Raw genomic sequence first — 24,984 nt, forward strand, 5'->3', positions numbered from 1 at the left:
ATTCACACTGAGACACCAAAGGCTTAAGGATGTGAGCGCCACACAAGCAAGAGAGCAAGACAGTTCCTCTCCGAAATACTAATATGGGCCCTTATTTTCAACCACAACAACTCTACCACACCCTCCACCCCCCGCTTCCAAGCCAAGACCTCCATACCAGAGCTGCATCCACAGCTGGTGGACTGTGTGCTTTGATTTAACCAGCTTTGCTGCAGCCTCAGTTCTCTAATACTGACTTTTCATTGTGATTCACACTGCAAAGTATTGTAGAGATGGCTGACAAATGAAAGGAAAAGCCAACATAAAGCATCTCAGTGAGGTGTTAGACCACCAGAACAGCTGCAATGCACCTGGGCATTGATTCTCCAAGTCTCTGGAATTTTTCGTACATCACTGTAGACCAGTGCCTATGGCCACTTCACTCTCAAATGTGTATTAATCTTTGTATTAAGGAATTATGCACATCACTAAGGATGGCCAAAACTGCTTGGTATTGGCATAAACATCCATCCATCCATCCATCCATTATCTATACACCGCTTAATCCTCACTCGGGTCGGCTGGAGCCTATCCCAGCTGACTTAGGGTGAAGGCAGGGGACACCCTGGACAGGTCACCAGTCTATCGTAGGGCTACACTTAGAGACAGACAACCAAGCACACTCGCATTCACGCCTAAGGACAATTTAGAATCACCAATTGATCCCGGGTGTCCTCACCGGGACACAAACCGGCAACCTTCTAGCGATGGTGCTAACCACCGAGCCACCTTGCAGCTGGCATAAACATATACTGTTATATCTGTTCCTGTGCAGCAATTTGAAAAAAACAGCTGTGAAAATGGCCATTAGATGTTCCACTATGATGTAGGACCACTGTTCCGGTTTATCCCAACTTAATTTAACCTTTGTTTACTAGCCTGAGCTCTGTAAGCCTCACAGAAGTCTTTATCACAGTGCTCCTTTAGTAGCTAAGCTCCTACAATACTTACCAATTGGAGGTCCCTGCCTCCTCTCGTCCACCTGGTGGTGCAACTAGGTACAACTGTAAATCTCCAAAATTTTATATGCTTATTACCTTGGAAAATGTTGTTGGTTATTAGCAGATACTCAATATTAAATTACTCTCATCCAGTCGGACAGGCAGCAAAAAATAAATAAAAAACAACCAATTTGACAGAACAAATGTTAATAGTCACTGGTCCTATTGAAAGACCAGCCAGCTGAGCAGTCTTTGAGACTAAAGCTCCTGCCATTTGTGCCCCCACAACACACCCTTTTTAAAAATCTCTTTGATGTTATCCTCGTCTATCTTGATACAAAATTTGTGGTTATTTAGGTTTTACTTTACTTTATCACCCATCTGTAAGTTTATGATAATGATCAAGAAGGCAGCGTAAAGCCTTTTCTCCAGGACTTTACCCTGTATAACTGTCACTATGGAATTAGAGGGCTCTGTCAAAGGTGCAGTGGATTTAAAGAGCCTATTTTTGTCCTTGTTCTCACAAACACATTTTACAACCACCAGGATGACATCGTGGCACCCATCAGAATGGTGGTGACACTATTAACTAGTCATGACTTATGCACTGTTCCCATAGCTCAAGTCTGTGACATGCCAAACAACAGTTATGTGACATTAGCCTGCTTATTTATGTTGGGCTGTTTTCCCTCAATAAAGTGTTAAACTAACTTCTGCTTCTGTGTGTCACATGTGACAAAGTAGTGCACTGTTGTTAGAGACAATGATAACAAATGATTCAAAAGCTAAAAATATCCAGAGAACACAAAAAGTACCTGTGGTCTATAGCACAAGTATAGGACTGTGACTGTTGCATAAGATCAACCAGATGCAAAATGACACAAAAAAAGGTTAATTTATGACTGAATCTGCTTCATGTGGAAACAATTGTTCATGCTTGAAAGATTTATGTAAAGAAGAGTTTTTCAGACACCAAAATGACATCACAATAGAACTTTGACTAAAGGCTCAAACCAGCTTTAACTTGTAACAAACTGTAATCTGCCCTAGGTTGTGGTTTGTTTCCTAATATTGCTCATGGTTGAGAAAAATGATATTTTGCTTTGTTTGCTCTTCAAACCTCCCCAGTTCTAAAGGAGTGAAGCATGATACTAATGGTCCATTTGTTTGCTAGAGAAACTATGAGCAAGACTTCTGAAAAGGTGGGGAAAAAAATCCATCAGCTCTGAATACATCCAATTTCTTAAGTGGTTGACATATTTACAGTGAAGTATCTCACTATACTTTAATTTGTTTTGAACCTGTGCTGCCCTATGAGCCCTATGCTGTAGCCTACAAAAATGGCCTACCTGCAAATACAGTTGTGAACAAAAGTACACATACAGTTTACATACAGTCTTTAGGTTCCAATGACTCTTATACCTCCCAGTTTTCTATGATGGAATCATTGAAGCACATGCATATTTGTCACAAAAAATGCCTTTTGGTTCATTCATCAATTCATTGTAGGTCTTCTAGAAATAAGACGACACCTTCTGGGTCAAAAATATACATATAGCAATGCTAATATTTGGGTAAATGTCCATTGGCCATTTTCACCTCAACTAGGTGCTTTCGGAAGCAGTCCACCGGCTTCTGGCAAACTTTGAGTTGTATCTTTGACCACTCCTCTTGATAGAATAACTGGAAATTTGTGGCTTTCTGACATGGATTTGTTTCTTCATCACATTCCACAGGTTCTCTGTGGGGTTTATAGGTCAGGACTTTGGAAAGAGAAGTCTAAAACCTTAATTCTACCTTGATTTAAACATTTTTTTCCCCCACTTTTTATGTGTCTGGCATCATTGCCTTGCTGAAAACAACCAACTGCTGCCAAGACCCAACGTTCTGACTGCTGATTTCAGGTTTTCCCGAAGAACGTTGAGGCAATCTTCCCACTTCATAATTCCATTTACCTTGTCAAAAGCATGAGTTCCACTAGCAGCAGAACATCTCCAGAGCATAATACTACCACCACTGTGCTTGACGGTAGATTTGGTGTTCTTGGGGTCCCTTCCAAACATATTTCTGGTCATTGTTGCCAAAAAGCTCAATTTTTGTTTCATCTGACCATAGAACATTCCTCCAGAAGGCCTTTTCATTGTCCATGTGATCAACAGCAAACATCAGTTGCATGGCAGCCTCTCAGCACATGACATCTGTTTTCCATCAGCTTCTGGTTCATTGCAGACCTGCTTTTTTGGCGATTCTTGGTTGACTCTTGATCATACAATTGTCTCTCAGCAGCAGGTGATAGCTTGTGTTTTCTTCCTGATTGCAGTAGTAGCACAACTGTACCATGAACATCATACTTGCAAATAACTGCAGTTGATTTGGGGATCTGAAGCATCTTTGAAATGGCTCAAAGTCACTTTCCTGACTTGTTCAAATCAAGTGCTGAGCTCCTTAGACTTTCCCACTCTAGTGCTTGTGGCTCAGTCTAATTAGTGTTTCAAACAGGTCCTATTTAAATTGGCTCAGAGAAGTCACCAGCTGTAGTCAATCGCAATCACTCACAAGAAGCTACAACACTAAGAAAATTATTATTGGCACAGCTTTCTACATGACCGTAACTAATAATTAAAGTTGCTGGATGTATAACTTTCATCTACCAGATTTCGTCATATTTCCAGAAGACCTCAAATAAATTTGTGAGAAAACCAGAATGCACGATTTCAATCGTTCCATCATAGAAAATTATTATCAAGACCGCCATGAACGTTTGTTCTCAAATGCACTTGTGCACCAGGGTGTCTGTGTTGCTCTGTAATTACAACGCCAAAACACAGTTTTAAGTTTCTTTAACTACTTCAAAAAGTAGCCTCTCAAACTGGAGTGGAACGGGTTGGAGTTTGAGATAATAAATACTGAACACCAGTTGCTGTTACTGAAATTAATACCACACAAGAAAGAGACAAGACATCAGAACACACTGAATGTGTGCATGTGTACATTGGCAGAGGTATGAAAACAAGAAAATGACATGTGGCTACAATGGCAGAACCCTGTCTCTTAGCATTCTCACAAGCCAGATACAATTATAGCCACTTACATTGTGTATTTTATTTAACAAACGCATTCCACTGTAAACACATATTATTAAAACCAACCGGACCATGCGAGCCAATCACAGTATTTGTGATTTGCATTGTCACAACATGTAGTTACCTTACCGAGGAGGTGCACATCAGGCTACGGCGTAGGCTACAGCATAGGGTATGTGACAAGGCCGTATCCACGGCATACCTACAGCACAGATTGAACGCAGAGTCATAAATCAAGCTTAACATTTAACTAAGTATAAAAAGTTGGACTTGGGGCATCCACAAACCAAAGCAATGGGCGTCTCAAAGCAATGGGCGTCTCAAAGCAGCGTGCCAATGACAAAGCCTGGCAATGACACATAACTCAATAAGCACGTGAAGAAAAACTATGAGCCTGACAAAATAATTTAAACTTTCACACTTTTATGTGAGATTACAATCCATGCTACAGTCTTCATCAGTAGACAAGATTGCTCAGCTGTCACGTTGTTGAAAACGTTTGGTGAGAGTCCTTATGCCTACATAATTCTGTTAGACTACTCCAGGTGCACCTCAAATAATTAGAATACCGTGCAAAACTACAGACTCTTCAGCAATTTCATTTTTTTTTTTAAAAAGAAAAAAAGAAAAACTCTCATGTACTCTAGATTCATGAAATGTGAAGTGATTTTTTTCAAGCCCTTTTTGTTACTATTGTAAAACAGTATCAATACAATATATCTCTTGGCCAAGTTAAGTACACGCAACCACTAACATCGGGAAGACTGCTGACATAAAAGCTGTCCAGAAGACAATCAATGACACTTTCCACAAGGAGGATAGACCACAGAAGGTCATTGCTGAAAAGGCTGACCACTGGCAGAGTGATGCATCAAACCATTTTAATAGAAAGTTGACTGGAAGCAAAATGTGTGGTAAGAAAACAGGGATGACTGCAGTCTTGAGAGGATTGTCAAAGAAAAGTCGATTTACGTGGGAGAGCTGAATAAAGACTGAGGCTGGTGTCAGTGCATCAAGAGCCACCAAGCACAGGCGTCTTCAGGAAAAGAGCTACCACTGCTGCATTGCTAATATCAAACCACTCCTGAACCAGAGACATCAGAAGATCTTAACTGAACTAAGGAGATAAAGAACTGGACTGTTGCTCAGTGGTCCAAAGTCCTCTTTTCATATGAAAGTAAAGTTTGCATTTCATTTGAAAATCAAGGTTCTAGAGTCTGAAGGAAGAGTGGAGAGACTCAGAATTCAAGGTATTTGAAGTCCAGTCAGACGTTTACTGTGTGATGTCTGGGATGATTTGGGGGGCCATGTCATCTGTTGGCATTGGTCCACTGAGTTTTATCAAGTCCAAAGTCAACACGGTGTCTAATAGGAGATTTTAGGGCACATCATGCTTCCATCTGCTGACAAGCTTTATGGAGAAGCTGATTTCCTTTTCCATCAAGACTTAGCACCTGGCCACAGTGGTAAAACTACTACCAAATGCTTTGCTGACCATGACATGACTGTGCTTGAATGGGCAGCCAACTCACTGACACTCACAGGTGCATATGTGGGGGATGCACCTGTAAGAATAACTATGAACTTTAACCCTCAGTAATTCAAGAAATTGGATTTAGTTTGTTTTATTCAACAGCGTAATGACCTAAATCTTGCTCTTACATGTTGGTGATACAAAGGCTTTCAAGGTTTCAAGCTAAAATAACCACTGTATATTCTCAGAAATGACACCAAGTGCAACAAATCAGTGTTACGAAAAGCATAAAACCTCAGGCTGTTATTAGAGCAACAAGCATAGCTTTAGCTATAGATTTTTAGGTGATGGAATGTTAATGGTAATACACCAAAAACATACAAAGACATACACCAGAGGTCATGTCAAAAAAATGTACATGCTCACTAACTCTGCCTTCCATGGAGGCTAAACTTGCAGACACACTCACTTTCAAAGTGAATACCCACAACTGACACCTTCAGAAAAATGTCAATACGAACTTGTATTATCGATGGTGAAAATGCTTTTGGCCAATCAGTGAGTCACTGTGTGCCAACTACAAGCCTGTTTTAGAGCAGACACATGGTGAAGACCTGTCATTTAGAGGTGTTGAAACATCCCAAATCCTACCATAATAACCCCTGTTCTATTAATGCTTTAAGTTCAGTGGCGAGTAATTAAAGCAACACTGGACTCAAAGACCATTAGCTCAAGAGCAAACAGCACGGGGGGTATAAGTTGGGGTATCTGTCTCGTTGTAACCCTAATTACCACCTCATAAGAATATGCTTAACAGAACATTAAAACACAATCCAGGCTGCACAGAGTAAAACACTAAATCTTCACCATCCAGTCTGAGCTGACAACACAGAGAAGGTCTTAACCTTAACCTTAACTGATAAAGTCCAGAGTCTGCGGTCCAGGCCTGAAAACAAACTAGCCAACACTATTTAATATGCTTTATTGTTGCCTAGGTCGCAAGAATGGTTAAATTTTTTAAAAAAAATAATAATAAAATAAACCTTTAAAAACGGTGACATTGTTTAAGTACAAAGGGGAAACAAACACATGGAGATAATTTTGCCTCCATTTTATTAAGAGATTAAGCTGAAAATGACTTCACCATGTCACAAACTATCCCTCAATCTCTCATAACCTCACTCTTCGCTTTTCATTGTTTTCCAGTTACATAATTAACATGGAGGTTAGTATTCAACCCTGCATACCTGTTGTACTTATTTTTTAGCAGTATCACCTCATTTTAAGATCTCCGTAATTAATTAGGAAGTCTTAAGGTTACTTCCATAAATCTGGTTCTCTGAATAGAATGAGTAGGATGTCTCACCAGTTTGATGTTTTCAAAGTAAACAAAAGTAAGTACAACCCTCTAGAGCAAAGTCACTGCTCATGCATTTTTGTTTTACAGACAAAACAAATCAACAACAAACAAACAAACAACAACAAAAACTAAAACAGTAATTTTAGGACGTACTTGTAGAGGCTCAGATCCTCACTCATTAGGCCTGAATTGACTTATTAGGCAAGTTAAGGAAGGTGAAAACCCAAATTGCAGTTCGAGCAACAATAAATTATGTCCTGTTAAAGAAACAGCTTTAATTAGTGAATCAGTTTAATTGTGACAAGAAGTATTGATATTTCTCAAATACGTGAAACATTTTCCTAAACTGATCTGACATTATTTGGTAGTCATTGGGAATAATATTATGCATACAAACAAAATTTGGCTCAAAGATGTTCAAAATTGTGAGGAAACTCCTCCATGCGTGCTGGATGCTTGAGTGTGAATGCAAAGCACATTCATTCCTTGTCCAACCCCTAGCCCAAGCTGCCCTCCACCTCCTCTTTCCCTTGTTTGGGGCTCATGGGGGCTAGTTTGTTTTGTTCATATTTTGCCTACTGTTCCTGTCGGCACATCCAAATCCTCCGCAGCACCTTCCACCCTCTCCTCTATCAAACCTTAAGCTCCCTCCATGCCTGAGGCCGACCTCGTACCCAACAGACACCCCAGCTGGGATGATTAATAGCCCTCTGCTGGGACTCTCCATCCACTCAGCACATTGTTGAGAACCTCTGAAACAGGACAACAGTTGCATCCCCTCTTCACACTGGGCCTAAGCCCTGCCTGTCAGTCCCTGGTTAGGGCACTGTTAACTGGCCAGATTTACAGCTACTAACCATCACTAGGTGGCAGCCTGTCTGGGCAGGGAAGCCACTCTGATTAATCATAGCTGTTTTAATGGGGACTTTCATAACTGGAAGACCAAATGCTTCCCACTGCATAACACCTGTATAATCCCCGACGTCTTCCATCAACCATCAATCACAACTACACACTGATGCAGCTGATATTTATATTGTCTAGAACCAAGGCATTGCAGCTGAAAGATTTTAACAGTAACGGAAACTTGCTCTTGCTTGCAAAAGTTGGGAAAAGTATCACCAGTCAACCTGACATAATGGAGGTTCAGATCGACTATATTCATAGCTACAAGGCCATAAAAAGACGTAAGATTAGAATTTGATGACAAAATGTCAGATATTTGCAAGCGCCACCTCAGATGTGAGGTCTAGCCACTACTCCCGGCTTATATTAGAACTTTGGGCTCTGGACTGTTGGTCAGACACAACTAACAATCACTAGATTGGTCTAAAGTCAAACGAATCATCATGTAAGCCCTATTTACAGCAGTGGCATTTTTTTTCAAAAACAATGTAATTTGAACAGGAATGACACCGACCACAGAAACAAAAGAGACAGACTGCACTGTGATACCTAAAAATATGGGCCTTCTTCTCATATGTTGTTTGTCATGTGGTCTTTGGTGCCATGACTTTGTTGATGTCCCTGCTAAACACTCAGCTTTTTTTTTTCATTTTTTCAGTTGTTATAAAAGCACCATTTCAGGCACCGAATAATCGGTTAAATTGATTAATCATCCAGTGATTGATAAATATTGTTAATAAAAACATCCAATAATCGAGTAAACATTTCAGTGATTGTTCTGGCATCAATGTCACAATTTTACTACTTAAAGCTTTTTAAATAAGAATTGGTGCCATTCTTTGTCTTTTACAACATCAACAAAAGTCTTCAGGGTTAAGACTGTTTCAGGCTAAATCAAGATCTCTTAAGAAACTAAATTGACTCTGTGACAGTATAAAAAACAATTCATTTTCACCTTCTGAAATAAAAATTAAAAAAACGAACAAAAAAAATAATCAAGACAATGAAATCAAGCTAATTAATCAACAATGGAAATAATCACCGGTTGCAGCCCTACTATATTTTCCTGTCTACATGCCTAATGTGCTTGATTTCAACTAGGAATTCCCTTATGCAGGTACTATACAGATTCAAGTAAATCTGATGAGACATGAATGTAAGTGACAACTCCGCCCGCTCTCTTTATTGTCTTTTGACCATGTCATTAAAAAGAAGACTGACAGCAGGAACGAGAATCCAACCCGTGATCTCAAGCTTAAAGCTAGAAGACACTGGGGCCACGCGGCAGACATTCAAAGCATTGCAATGAAGCAGATTCTCCTTGCTCAGAATGCCTTCATGTGTAAACATATTTGCATAAGTGGCTGAGCGACATGAATTATGGTTCGTCTTCCTCAGGCATTTGCCAGCTGCCTTCTGCCGCTTCAATTGGGAGTGATATATGTGTGAAGATCAGGTGGCAGGGAGGAGAAAAGGAGGGGTGAGATAGTGGAAGGGGGGTAAAAGGCCACAACCAGTTCCCAAGTGCTTGGGCTGCGACCCCTGGAGACCCACCAGCGCCTGCCTGACCACAGCTGGGGGCTGAGACAACACACACACATACATACACACATTTGACCTTGAACTGAGACTAGGAGAGAGGGCATGTGTGCATTTTCTCTTGATGACTGACAAGACGGTAAAATGTGATGTATTAGCGAGGTTGTCAGTAAGCATGGATTAGACTATGTGAAAACAGAAGAAAAACAGTTTCAGACACAAATGTCACTGTTCCAGTGAACACCTTAATTTTATTGCACCAGATAATTCAATAAGGGCTGCATGCTGGGGCTTCAAACTATGCGATTAAAAGTACGTTTTATCATAATTCTACTATTCCAATGCTAAATTAGCTCTGCTTTGTGTTTTGCTTTGGGAGAGCAGGATAATTATTGTAAAGGTCAGCTAGAGAGTAATCAAATCATCCTCCACAATGTTCACTCTACAAATCCACTGCCATGCCCCCTGATATCTACCTCTGGAACTGTACTGGTGATTCGAGTCAATTAGAGGTGTGCTTGTGAATTTCGTTAGTGTCTGGATGAAAAGGAGAAAGCTGTCAGTCAAAAGGCCACTATGGCTGTGTATCTGGGGTGCTACAAGGGGCTCGAAACCTGTATTTGTATGAATAAAAATGAAGGGATTTAGAGGCAGACTGTTTCTTCTGCAGACTTGTCAAAAATCTGACCTTCACTGCAGCAGAGGGGGTTGTCGGGAGAGGAGGGTAAAGGGAAAGAATTGAAGATTTGAGAAGCTGAGGCTCAGTGACTTCTGCATAAATAGGTGCAACTGAAAAAAAAATAGGTGAGGAGAAAGGAAAATAAACTGTAATTCAGGAATGAAAGGCTGTTCTCTGTACTCTTTTACTCTCCGAGGTATAGTCGAGCAATAAAATAAATCCACAGAATTATTCAACAAGAGACTAAGACAGATTTGTCTGCGTGATGACAATCCTATATAGGAGAGACCCCCTGTCAGTGTCAGGAAAGAGACAAAGACTACAGCTCAAAGCAATGTCTCAGATGTTAGGCTGCCAACAAATACCCCACAAACACAACAATGCTTTTTGGGCATTCCTAAATTTTGTAGTTGGTAATGGAAGTTGGTGCTTATCCAGAACAACAAATCAACTGTTGGAGACAATTTATCACCATCAGTTGCTTGTTGTTAATTCTATTGCAGTACCTGGATAAGACATAACACAGCTCATGTGGGTTATTCATGTCATCACAACTGCTACTGGCCATTTAACCAACTGTTCACCAACAAGCACTGATGAAGTCTTATCATACCCCAAGGACGGGAAAATGTTCAAAAGATCATGGAAATAATTAAAATAACAATGAAAACAAGTATATAATTGTAAATGATTAGGGATTATGGATCCAATGAATTCATGAGTTTGACAATACACAAAATTCAGGGTATCGAGCTTGATTGCAGGTCACAGTTATGTTTTCAGAGATGCAGAGAAAAAACCCAGAAGAGGGCATTTAGTTGTCTACTGTAAAAGAAACAAAATAAAAACAATATGGCTAATTGGCTGATAATAAAGAAATAAAGAAATGTGCATTTGTTAGTTATCTACCATCACTAAAAATGTAATCAGTCTATATATTGTCAACTGTCATGGGGTATCCAGAACTATAGGTCCTGTGCCAAATGGTACAGAGCCATGACATAAACCCTTACACGCCTACAAGATGCTAACATTTTGTCCAGGACTGAACTAATCGATCAGTCAGCAGGATGTGTGCTTTTATTTTGGCTAATGTTGTGCTAAATGCCCACTTCACTACTGTATTCCACCCTGTATCCATCTTAAACAGGTAAAGCCTTAACTGGAGGTTTTTCTGCAAAGTTATTTTTTAATATTGAACACATTGAATGTACCACTGTGTTTTATAAGTTTAAAAAGAACCTTTGTAAGACAGAAAACACGAGAATTTTTTTGCAAGCCATCACACATTTAAAGACAGATGCGCACAGCACAGAGCTGTGGAAAGCCTTCAATTATATGGGTCTAATAAGGTTAGGAATGGGGCATTAGATATCAGGCTCAATCCAACCCATCCCATTTAAATCAGAGGAACGGCTCCCACTTCCTGGGAGTGATTTGCCTGGCTGCCTGAGCAAGGTAGAGCTGAGGCATTACAACACATGGTCCATCTCTGGCCCAGCTTCTTCGACTGTGCTCTCATTGTTCGGGAGTCGAGAGAGGACCTTATGTGTTCCAGAGGTTGACGGAAACTTTTTTCCTGCTTTCAGAAAAGAGAGACAACACTTCCTTTCCCAGAACAATTTATCTCTCTGCTTGACAAGACTCCCTGCTATATTTACCCAACTAAAATTGCAGATGATATACTTCCAGCTGCACAAGTCTCCAGCTCCGTGGCACATGGTCCTGTCAATCACACTAGTTACGGCAGAACAAACCCACCAGAACAGTGAGCCCCTAAACCAGACAGAGTGAGCTACCAACAAAAGGAAAAAAATAAACACTAAAGAAATATAGAGAGGACCTGAGAAAACTTGGGAGGACTAATTCAGACTTCCTTTGCTGGTTGGCTTTTGTTGTTAGAGGGAGCAGAGATACACACCAGAGTGAATGGAATTACTGGGCTTTCATTAGGCAGACAGCTGGGCCACTGTGAAGCCTCAAAGCAGCAGCAAAACACAGCCCACCCGCAAGATTTCCTCCCAAAGTATTGCTGTGTTTCTGTATGAGACACACAGCGAGAGATATCTATTAGGCTTTTATGCTGCTGCAAAAACAAAACAAATTGATCAGTCTCTCAAGCACAGAATTCTGCTCAGGCTGTGGTTATCTGATCTCCATTTTGTCTCTCATCAGGGCATGGATGTAACATTTGAGAGGCTGGGTGCACAGGAGATTTGGGCTTAAGGATGGAACAAGGCCTTCAAACATCCTTGACATGAACTCATTACTTCATGCAAATGTTCTAAAACAAAGGAAAAAAAATTCAATTTCATATTCAACTTCCATTCTGGTCAAATACAGCAACTGTATTGGCATCAGTGAGGTTAGAGGAGCATAGGCTTTTCGTGATTTGATGGCTGAAGGGAAAGGCTTATAGTGAGAGGAAAAGGAAAGAGGAGGGTTAACCAGTGTAGTAGATTCCTCCTCAGCCAGCAGCGCCTGTCCATCTCACAGTGGCAGAGGCATTCCCTGGAGAAAAGCAGCAGCGGTGGGGGTTTAGTTCTGCACAGCTCGATGTGTTGCATCTTTCCCATTGCTCCCAACTTCTACAACTGGAGCTGTAGGGCTCTGGAAGCTGCCAGGACTCTCATTGCAAAGGCATGACAACATGCAGGATTGTCATCAGAGCCAGCTTGAGTCTCTCAGAAGGGTGGGGGTGGGGGCTTTCAGACACCACAACTGTGTTTACAGACACTTGAACTCACAAATGATCAGTAACCATACAGTACTAGAGTGATTACAAGTCTTTGTTCAATCTTAACCTGTAGTTGAGGAGGTCCAAATTCAAAGTGGACTTTGTCACTATGACACATTATGACAGCACGGAAATGACAAATCTTTAAAAGTTTGTCTCAATTTATTCTCACTGGATATCTAAATCGAACAGAAACAGAGAAGACGGTAATCAAAGAAGAGGGCAGAGCTGCTATAAAGCACACGCAGATCTTTCTTTCTCACAAATGCCACAGGTCTACTGTAAAGCACAGTAGCTTTAGAAACAAGTTCATTTCTATTTGGACTACTTTTCTCGTATAGATCTCTCTGAGCTAACTTGAACTCATTTAAACAATCAGCATGTCTTTCAGACAACATCCTAATTATACTGCTCGAGGATGTTTGTCCTCTAACGCTGCTATATTACATTTGATCAGTAGATCTTTAACAGGCTCTGTGTACACCACTAAATTGAAGTGTCTATCAATAGCATCTGTAAATCAGGAAAAACCTGAGTTGCCATCTAAACTGCATGATTGTCTGAATGCACAGTCGTCACACCGCCACACCTATCAGTACAAATAAATTCTTTACCTGTAGTTCTGAGGGAAATACTGATATATGATATTGCCAACATTATGCAGTGCATTTATTGAAGAGTACAGCTGAAGCACAGCAGGGAACAGCGCTTTTGCTGTTAAAGGAGTGATGTTCCGAATTCTGTCTGTAATTAACATTGTATACGAGAACTGAAAAAAGATAAAGCTTCAAATGTATTATTTGGTGCCAAATGACATAGTAAAAAAATGTGTTGCACCTAACTAATGTGCTGGTGTGCCTAAATGAAAAAGTTAGGTAAACCAATATGACCAAAACATAAAGGTAGTCTGGAGCACTGGTACCACAGACTATTAGTGTTGCTGTAATGAAGCATCTACTTAAAAAGCAAAAGCTTGATCCAGATGCTTTAGTCAAACATAGACCTATATCCAACCTCTTCTTAACTTCTAAAATCATTGGAAAAGCTCTTGTAAATTAGTTATGTGACCATTTGTACAGGAATGGTTTAAAGATTTTCATTCAGGATTTGTAGTACATCATTGCACAGAAACAGCACTGGTGACAGTGACCAGCTGATCTGCTCACAGCTTTAGCCTGTGGATTTGTCTCTGTACATGTTCTGTTAGATCCCAGTGCTGCATTGATTACAATGAAAAACAGCATTTTATTACAGAGATTAGAATATGTTAGTGGATTGCAAAAACTGCACCTGGCCAGTTCAAATCATATTTATCAGACAGACTTCAGTTTGTTCATGACATCAATGATTTCTCCACTACCACAAATATTAGTCACAGAGTTCCACAAGGTTCTGTGCTAGGAACAATACTTTTCACTATATATATGCAAATCCAACAATTTCCCTGAGGTTTCCACCAAAGGGATCAATAAAGTTCTATTCTATTGTATCCTATTCTATTGTATCCTATTCTATTCTATTCTATATGTTTTTGTCAAGTATTATTAGGAAACACTACTGTTATAGTTCTCGGTGCCTTACACCATCATCCTTTATGCGTAGCTCTACTTTGACTCTTTTATACATGCAAATTGGTATGTGCTCCTGACCAAGGTTGGATACCATGCTTGCTCTATATCCAGCCTGTCATCCTGGCTTACAAAAGTCAGGCTTTCCTAGTCCAGTTCCTCTGCCCACCTACCCTTGTGACTGATTGGACCGCTGCCCAGTCCCATGCTCCAATCAAGCTGCAGCAATAACTACACCTGATTCAAAAGTGCAGCTAATCTGTCTGTATCAGCAGCTGTCATTTATTGTAACACAACAGATGGGCTCCTGGACTGACTTTTAGACTACTCCTGAGTGAGCAATCAATCAATCAAGACTTTATTCATATAGTACTTTTCATACAACTAAAATGCAACACAAAGTGCTTTACAGATAACAACCCCCCACCCCCACAGTCATATACAGTCATGGAAAAATTATTAGACCACCCTTGTTTTCTTCCATTTCATACAACTAAAAGTACATTTGTTTGGACAAATATAATGACAACAATAAAAATAGCTCACAAGAGTTTAATTTAATAGCTGATATCTAGACATTTTCCATGGTTTTCTTGATAATAACCAAAATCACTTAAGTTCTTACATCAATAGTTATGGCATTGTACTGCCAAAAACAGTACTTTTAGTCATTCCATGTTTTCTTTTCTTGGTTGGAATGTTCTGGTTCTCCATCCAGGCTTCAGCTGACCTTGCTGTGTGGCAAGGGGCATTGTCTTGTTGGAAAATCCAGTCATTGGAGGCAGGAAAACATTTTCCAGCTGATGCCTCCAATTAACTCAAATGTTGTCAGTTAACCTATCAAAAGCTTCCAAAGCCATGACATCATCAACTGAGCTTTCCCAAATAGTTTGAAGGCATCATAATCTTAGTGTAGGTAAACTTCTGACTTTGAAGAAAGTAATAAAAAATTCTCTAAAAAGTTCTCTCTCATGATTCTGGCATTTAGCAAACAGAAATAATTTTGGTAATCCTAACTGACCTAAAACACATAAAATAAATTAATAATAATAAACCTAAATAAACCTAAAATACATTGTTTATGTACCTCCCATTGTGAGGTCGACAAACAACTTAAAGCCAAGACCTGAACACAGCTTCTCTGTTCTTCCACCTGGACACCTGTCACACCTATTGATTTCTACACATTCTCTCAAACAGCAACACACATATATACAGACACACTTGCACTCCAGTCTTTTCATACAAGGACCTACTGCACTGAAAGAGAAATTTAAAGTTTTGCTGAGCATTTGGATCGTGCAGGAAAGCAGCTCTGCAAGTTGTTTGCGGTGAATTATCCATTTTAATCACAGTGTTCATCTTCCTGCATGCAAATGTTCCACCACAACAACTCCAGCCATCACTATTTTGAGGGAACACTGAAGCTGCATCCTTCACTTACCCTCCCTCACAACGACTGTGATAGGTTTAAAGGAAACACAAACAAGCCAGATCTTTTTTTTTTAACCTATAGCAGAATTATAGTAAGATGTAGAAAGAGCGTTATGTTCCACAGAACGGGCTGGCAAAGCGAAACTACTTTGCACAAAACCTTGATTAGCACAGGCCCACATACCTTTTATGTTGTTGAGTATTTCCTTGAGATGGCCAAAGCTGTTGAGTAATGGGTCCTGTTCTTCATCCTGGGCAGACAAAAACAAAAGAATAAGAGCATGATGGATGAATGAGAGGACATTACAGACAGCATTTATCATATATGGTATTATTGCCTCTGAAGAAGTTCCCAACGCACATGACAGACAACACTTTGTTGTACCACAGGTTAACAGTTCTACTCTAGCCACATATTTTTTCAAATCCTTATTAAAACTAAAAAAAAACAGGATATACTTGTGCTCAGCTTACCAGTGGAGTGTGTGTATTCCATCTGGAGTTCCTCTTTATAGCTCCCACAACAGTGCTAATTTCACCCTGGACAATGTAGATATTCTTGTCCACCATGCTGCTTTTCTGACAGAAAAATAGAACAAGAGATGGTCAGTTTTGGTATAAAAAAAAATAAAAATAAAATCCAGCCATACAGGCTGGGCTATAGCTTATCAGAAGACTTCCTGTATACTCATGAAGCCTAATTTAAGTAATTTTTCCACAACATTTTTTATATGAATCAATCAGGCAAAGAAAGCTTGTCCTGCTGATGTTCTTTCAGCAGCAGTCACTGATGCTGTTAGAGGCAAGAGTCAGTTCAGACTGAACCAATTGTTGCTTCAGAAGGATGTATGTGCTACTGAAGTCTCATATCTGGTGTGTGAGGGAGAAAAACACAACAAACCACATAACTCAAAGGAAAGAACTACAGCTAATCTTTACATTTTATTCAAAACACCTAAGTAACTATTGCTAAAATATCTGTATCAATATTAGGTCATAAGCAATATTAAATTTACATTTTCCATGACAGTAATAAAAATGTACTCTGTCATACATCACAGTGAGGCAGAGTGTGCACAGTGCTCTGGTGGCTGCAATACTTGATTCAAGTCAAAATCTAAGGACTGTCAACCTAAAATGTATATGGAACCCAAGAACCGAAAGGCGAATTTCCATGCCCACTTTTACAATGCCTAAAACCAATACGGATAACCAAACAGAATCAAAATTACATGCTGTTCATATTTGAAAAGCAGGATAGCTCAAAATGGTTGGATTAACCTTTTTCTTTGTGTCATGAAAGTCATGTCAGATAATAGTCTTACAGTACAGGAAGATTTATGAGAATAAGGACTGAGTGGCTGAGGCCACATTCTTTTAAATACACAGTAAGCAGCCTATTCAACATAATACAGGGATGAAAGCCTGATAGGTAGAGGCTAGAGTGTGGACACACAGTGACAGGCTTACAGCTGATAATACCCACAGCTTCAGTTTGAATCAGTGATTCTGGGCTCTTGGATCTGATCTGATATTTTCTAGCATAATTCAGCTGCACAGTGCATACTGCATTACAGATGTACAGTACGACTCGCAAAACCAAGTCAAAGTTCTGTATTTAGAGAAAACACTGGACATTAATGAACATATACTGTGAGATCAACATGCCATTCTCAGTTATACCCAGGAAACTGATGCCACCATGGCTAGTGATTGAAACTTCTCCCGGGTGGCATTTTGTATTATGCACTATATGGTTTTCCTTTAAATACAAAGTCATGCAGTGTTTCTTCCATTTTCCTGCAACTGTGTTCTGCTTAAGGATAGTAAATATTGCTAACGACAAAAGACTGAGCCCAATGCTTACAACTGGACTGTAATCAGAAAGACACATCTGACATTTCTTTAATTAGCCACAGTTGCTAGGCAATTTTTCAGCTTAAACTTAGTCTCTGGTCCCCACAAATGTTTTCTTTCCAAGATATTTGATGTAAAGAAACATTTTATATTAATACACCTGCACCTTTGTCCAGTGGCCTTGGAAAGTAAGTCACCTCAATGTGTCATGTCAAGTATATTAATTCAATCCAAAATCACTAGATTGTCTTAGAGGACTCTTTAAGCTATAAGTCACGTTTTTGTAAAAAGTACAGGTGTTTAGGAAGCAGTTTATAATGAAAATGTGACTTATATATATATACCTGTGCTTTGAATGAGTTTACCTAGCGATGCCTATGGTCAGACTGGCTTTGAAGATTATGAATCACTGCATGTTGCTGGGTGAACTCTCGACTATTTCTTTACTCTTAGATGTCAGAGGTTGCTGGTAATGTGTTCTATTTTAACAAACAGCTGACTAGAACAAGAGCATAACAGTTCTGTTGTCAGAAATGCAAAAACAGCCAACTAAAGCGTGCTGTTCTAAAAAGATATCTTCATGCATCGTGGACAGTCATTGTGAAACCCCCAATGCATGTTATCTAAGTTTAACATAACAAGCAATGCACCAAAAGGGAATGATTCAAGCTATACACTTTATAGCAATTTAGGATATAGAAAGATAGCTGGGTAGTTGGCTAATTAGATTAATGTAGGACCGTCTACTCAAAGGGAAGGCTAACATGCGATCTCTCGTCTAAGTAGCTGGTTGAAAGACAGTTGACAGTCATCTGGGTTAAACAAAAACATAATGACAGGTCACATGAACACCGTTTAGTTAAGATCTATCACTGTTTAGAGGCTATTTCGTTGCATACATTAGACCAATTACCTCCTTAGAGCCCTCATAGCTTACTACCTAGCTACCTCCAACTAGCTAGCGTGTCAACTGGCTATTGGCGTTTGTCCTTTCAAACGTTCAATTACCTCTTTGATATAACAAAACAAAAAGCCAATTGACAAATGCATGAAGTGGCTTCTTTGAAACTCTCGACATTAGTATTTTACCTGTGTGGCTGCTATTTCAAAGATGGAGTCCTGCTGTAGCTAATGCTAGCCTTGCTCGGCAAGCTAGCAGGCTAGCCGGCCAACAGTGAACGAAGAAGACCAAAGTTCAGTTCACTACGACAAATAGACAAACTAAAAATGCCGGACATTCCACTGTGTAATATCGTAATATTTCCAAACAACGCTTATTCATTCACTCTTCAAAAAAATGCTCCATAAGTGAATAAAGTGTACACCTTCCTGCAGCTGTCAATCTGTTTCTGGTAAACACACTGACGTGGAAAAGCTCTGCACTCTCAACCTAACTTGACTATGGAGGTTTGATTGACATGCTACTAAACTCATTACTAAAAGTCATATTGGGCGTCAAAATCCAAGTATGTGTCAGGTAATGAAAATATAAGTTCCATTAGTGCTTTAAATATTTTTGAAGTCATAAAAAATAACAGGGAGTTTAAAAAAAATATTTTTTGGCTTGTGTTACAGCAAGATGAGGGCGGGACCAAGGCGCTAGTAGTGGAGTAAAGGCTGGTTGCGCCGGGTTGATGACGAAAGCACTGCTTGCACTCTCCATTAAAAGGGGCATCCCTTTATAATGTCTGTCTGTGATGTCATTCATCTGATGAGAAACATTTCCAAAACCTAAAACCTTTTACACCTGATCTGTAATACGTTTGATATGTGCTGTATTTGAAAGTGTCTGTTTAAATATAAATAATTTTTCCTTTTCCCTTTTACACTGCAAAAAAATAAGTTCATTCAGCATAACAAACATAAGTTGGCTTGCTGATTTAAAATGTGATTTAACAGCACTTAGGTGGACTGCTTGAGTGAATAATTAATTTAAGGTCATCTTATAAGCTATGAAAGTGAGAAACTAGTTCAATTATCTAACTTTGTTCAGTAAACCTAGGATTAATATTCTAGGTTTCAATAAACCTAGGTTTACTAAACTGTTTTTATTGAATCAACGTGTCACATAAATATTGGCCACAGATAGACTTGCTTTCTTCTTGTTTGCACTATTTCTTATATTTATATGTACATTTTTTTCTGTCTCATATATGTGTGTCTCTGTGTTAATGCTGCTATCAACAACGTGAATTTCTCCACTGTGAGACAAATATATCTTATCTTATCTTATCTTATCTTCTCTTCTATTTTTTTCTAAGCTGAAAGAGTTTCTTCCTCATTAAACACAGGACTTAAAGCTTCAGCTGTCAAAGCCATTTTTTTACCAAGCCAGTACAAAGACTATCTGTGAGTGATGGTTGAATATTTTTGTTACTATATGAGTTGATTTGACTGAGTTCATTTACGATGTTTTACATGGTTGCAGATTGCATTTCTTTATTGAAGTATTATTATTTGTGCAGTACATTGTGCATTGCTTCTCTTGAAAGAGTAAGCCCGTTGTGGGTTCCATTTTGTAAATGACATTAATGTGAGACACTGATCCCACATATTAAAAGTTGAAAGTTTCCATCCTAACAGCTATCTTTTTATTTCTTGTCACAGGCTACAGTTCAACATCACTGAGTCAACAGGAGCGCTTCTCTTTGCAGATTCAAGTTATTCAAATAGACTGTTAACTGTGCAGGGTAGTGATGTAACATTCATGTACATTGATTTTTATTTTATTTTTTTGTACACTCTATGTTGTAGTTTTCAATTTATGCCATTTCTTCCCTTTAGTAAGTTAGTTAGAATGTTTGCTAATTCATAAAAACAATAAAGAAAGAAATTAAAAAGTCGAAACCTCCCTTTTACTGCTATTTCTGTCCCTGCTGTGATACTTTAAGTTGTGGTCAGATGCATCCAGTTTTCTTTAATTATACTTGAGATGTGTTTTGAATTTGTTTGGTGTCTATCTGTGGCAACCTGAAATAACTAAACATTGCAAAGACACACACCTGTGTCGAGAAGGTACCACAATTCACACTAAATGTCCATGCAGAGATTTCACAGCTACAATCCGACAACATTTTTTCTCTTTGTACAATCAGAAGCCACCGTTTTCTCAGCACCCACACATGAAGTACTGTTCTATGTTTAAAGCATGGAGAATTCACTTGTGTCAGACCTCTGTTTGCTCTTTGTAAACTGTTTGATCACCTGTGGGATTTGTAATTTCAACATTTCTTCTGCAAATATATGCACATCATTTTCTACACTAGCAGATACATGTGCACCACTGAGGCAATAACAACATTTTGCTTCATATGTTTGTCATGGCCTAACATATGCACTTGTAGTGTTTTCCCAAATAGTGCTAAAATAGTCTCTCACATTGCCAACACTTAGTTACAGACTGCCTAAAGACCCAGTGTTAGTGTCAGTCAAGAAAGCATAACTTTCTCAGAAACCATTTTTAATAACTATGACTTTCATTGAAACCACCATATCCCTGTCCTAGTCCTCTTTAGCTGCATATGAAACAGCTGGATCTCTCTTGATTACATTTACTCCATCCAATCTAAAAATATTTATTTAAGCTAGTGTCTTGGACATGACTATGTTCATAAATGAATTGCATGAGAACAAGCACAGTGCGATCCCTTTAATTTTAGCATTCCATTTTTTATCCAAAATCCTTAAGACAAAACCCCTCAGGCACATTTACCACTTTGTAAGCTTGTAGGTGAGGCTTTCACACTTCAGCGAGTGATACCCCCGTCATACTCCTTTTCTGCTTTGCCTTTATCCAGTTCATAATCTGGCCTGCTGTCTGGTGAGAAGTCAAAGAATGAGCATTTTGATCTGGAGCTGTTTATGCCTCATTTCTGTATTCCCTGTCACATTTTCTCGTCATGTTTTGTCTGCTAGTTTGAAGTAGTGAACAGCTTTGAATTCTACAGTACGTCAGGAGCCTAATTGCCATTACAGAAGGGAAGAAATTAGATTTAGGCATGAATTGGAGCAGTTTAAAATTTCACACACACACACACCTGTTTTAGTTTCATGAAAAATATAAACCTCAGAGGGCCCTGATAGGATTGCATATAACAGAATTTGAAGATGTATGATTCTCTACTTTGGTTTTCTATCTTGGAACAGACAGTTTTTAACACAGTTGTTCATCATTGGACTTGATGATTCAACTTGGAGAATGTCATGGTGATTGAATCAATAAAAATGCTCTAACTTTGCATCAGTTAGCATTGTTCTTGGGGAAATGGTCTGGACTCCAGAACCTTAAGCATCCTCAGTAGCTCATCCAAATCTGCAGCTCCCTCGATCTGAATTCTGCCAAGATGTTTAGAGTGTGCAAGTCCCCCCAAATACTCTCCTCTGAGGTTTGATATTACATTTTATAAATGTTTCCTCCATCCATCCATCCATCCATTCATTGTCTATACAATGCTTAAACCTCACTAGGGTCACGGGGGGCTGGAGCCTATCCCAGCTGACTTAGGGGGAAGACAGATCGCCAGTCTATCACAGGGCTACACTTAGAGACAGACAACCAAGCACACTCACATTCACACCTACAGACAATTTAGAATCACCAATTAACCTCAACATGTTTTTGGACCTTGTGGGAGGAAGCCGGAGAACCTCGAGAGAACCCACGCTGCACAGGGAGAACATGCAAACACCACGCAAAAAGATCCCCGATGTCCTCACCTGGATGCAAACCGGCGACCTTCTTGCTGCGAGGCAACAGTGCTACTAGATGCACCACCTTGCAGCCCCCAAATGTTTCATATCTCTTTATTAATTTAGCTGCCCTGTTATAGTTTGGCTGTTAGTTTAACTTAGTGGAAAGAGTGGAAAGAGTGAGTAGTCTGGGTCTGTACAATGTAATATATAATACTAAGAAGTTAAGATCGGTAAAAGCAAATTATACGTTGGAGAAAGAGTGCACATGCATAAACAAAATTGATAAACGACAACTATAGCTTCAAACTGTAACATATACCTGTGAGCACACATTTTTGGTCTTTATGTAGAACATCGGCAAAATCAACTCATTGCCATTTTTACTTTCTCTGCAGAGTTTACCTTCAGAAAATGCAGCATGTAATTTCTATTCATCAATAATTATCAAACAAAGTGTAGTGAAGAGGAAGAAAAACTAAATTACATTAATATTTGTTTTATTTGTTTGTGTGTTTGTTTTGCATCGTTTGCCTTTAAAAGAGCATCAGTTCTTCTCAGAACACTTGCACACTGACTGTCTAGGTGTTTGGCAGGTAGGTTATTTAACATCTTTGAGAACTTACAAAGTAGATTCAGTCTGTCACTGTATCTTCTGTCTCTTCATGTAATCCCAGTCTGACTTCATGGTGTCGAGATAAGTTCTCTGCGGGGTCGCACCATCTGTTGCAGGACTCCTTGCTCTTCTTGTGACTTAAGATAGTTCTTTATGACTGTGTGGCTGTCATGTTGCAGAATGAACTGCACAGTACTGCATGTGTCTCAGTAGACATGCGACAAATGAAGTAAATGTGTTTATAAATGAGCTTTAATAAGGGTGATACATTTATTTTTTACTATACCAGACAGGCTGCCAAGCTTGGATAACTTCTTCATGACAGACATTAGAACTGTATGGAGCATGTTATGTAACAGACAATACCAAAACAAGAAAAACACACAAACTAAAACACATTTCAAACAACTTCTTTAGCTATTGAATGGAAATCCACTTCTTACAAACACAAGTCAAGCAGTATTTACATTGTCTTTTGTGTAGGCTGTGATCTGGCTCACATCTTTTCCACTACTTGCTCTACTAGCTGCGCAGTCAAATTGTTCTTTTAGTCAGTTGGTCCATTCAGCTTTTACAAAATAAAATCTAATGTACTGTCTCCGGTTCCTCACTCCCTCCCTGTCCTCATATACTGTAAACCCTTTAGTACAGCTTGACCTGCAGAATGATGAAAAGCAGTTTATCAGCGTTGGCATGCAAGGTGGGATTTTCACACACCAGGTGTAACAGAAAAACAAATACACCTGCAACAAATTTTTGCTCATTTTCCTGCCCAGCCTGCTCTGGTTGTCGATTCTGCAAGCCTCCTGCGACAGCACCACCAGCAAAGGTCACTGAAAGATGACAGGCGTTGGTGTTGTGTACACTAACATCATATCTCAAAGCTCACAGCTGTGTTAAGAATGTGTTAACACTAGTCAAATAAATGTGATTCATGGGTTTCTTTGAATCAGTGTAGGGCTCTCCTTACATTTCAAACATCCCATTCCAAGCACTGTCAAACAGGAATCAGGGAAAGAATACTGCGATCGTATTTTGTTGAAACTTTTTCACTGTATTTTGTGCTGGTATGTCATATTTCAGGTGCCTTCATGTCTGACTCTTTGATTGATTTTTCAGCTGCTGTCAGTGGTTGCTCGTCATATTTAGCTAGTTTCTTCTTCAGAGACTACAGCAGCCTGAAAAAGCAGCTTGAATGAAATGAGGTTTTCTTCTTTATCACGAGAGAAAGTGAATATGCGCTTTACTTATATGCAAATAACTTAAATAAGCATATTCCTATATAGATGTGCAAAAGTTTAATATATAGTTTTCATTGGAAAGTGACTTGACGTTACCACATGGTTCCTTCAGACCAGAACAATATGAGTAGTGATTCCATAAACTCTACATGGGACCTGTGTGCTCCAAATTTCCGTGTCGATAAAAAAATTATATTTTGTATTCAGTGAGTCCTCTGACAAAGACAACATAAATAATGCTGATGGCTGTTGTGTGTGTTCAGTGAAAATTAAGATCAAAAATGAGTGATGACAGGGGAACATGAAGGCATCACAACATCCCTTTTCACACTATTCAGAATTTCAAAAACTATTTAAGAAATGACCGGTGCCTTGCAAATCTTCCACACAAAGCACATCTAATACCTTCTCTGTTTTCATGTAAATATTGAGGTTTGTGTCACAATTGAAAATTATCAGATATTTATATGCTATTCTATGAAGCACTGTATGTCAAATAGTGTGGCATACCTTAAAGGGAAAAGTTTTTTTAAATTTATTTTTTTTGGCTCAAAATTAGATTTTTTTTCTTTTCAAAGTTCAAAGTGAAAGGCCAAACTAAACAGTAATTTATTTGTATTTATTTATTTCAATGTACCGACAGGCTGCCAGACACGGCAGCGCTCCTAACCGACAACATTGCAGGTAAACTGAAAAGCTGCACTGAGGAGGCTGCAGCGAGACAGAGATAGTGTGTGTGTGTGTGTGTGTGTGTGTGTGTGTGTGTGTGTGTGTGTGTGTGTGTGTGTGTGTGTGTGTGTGTGTGTGTGTGTGTGTGTGTG

General features: G+C 39.2%; 1 protein-coding gene across 2 annotated transcripts in view; it reads right to left on the reverse strand.

Annotated features, from left to right (window-relative positions):
* Window positions 1–18,991, reverse strand: part of gbf1 (golgi brefeldin A resistant guanine nucleotide exchange factor 1) — a 90,883-nt gene extending 71,892 nt beyond the window's left edge. For both annotated transcript variants that reach the window (XM_008306801.1, XM_008306800.1), the window contains exons 1-3: window positions 18,707–18,991; window positions 16,235–16,339; window positions 15,945–16,011 (exon numbers count right to left, since the gene is read on the reverse strand). In XM_008306801.1, coding sequence (XP_008305023.1) covers window positions 15,945–16,011; window positions 16,235–16,330 — 163 coding nt within the window. In that variant the 5' untranslated portion in view covers window positions 16,331–16,339; window positions 18,707–18,991. The remainder of the gene's footprint in view (window positions 1–15,944; window positions 16,012–16,234; window positions 16,340–18,706) is intronic.
* Between the last annotated feature and the right edge of the window lie 5,993 nt (window positions 18,992–24,984).

Source organism: Stegastes partitus, unplaced genomic scaffold (genome assembly GCF_000690725.1).
Source record: "Stegastes partitus isolate 25-593 unplaced genomic scaffold, Stegastes_partitus-1.0.2 Scaffold47, whole genome shotgun sequence".
In the NCBI taxonomy this organism is placed as follows: domain Eukaryota; kingdom Metazoa; phylum Chordata; class Actinopteri; family Pomacentridae; genus Stegastes; species Stegastes partitus.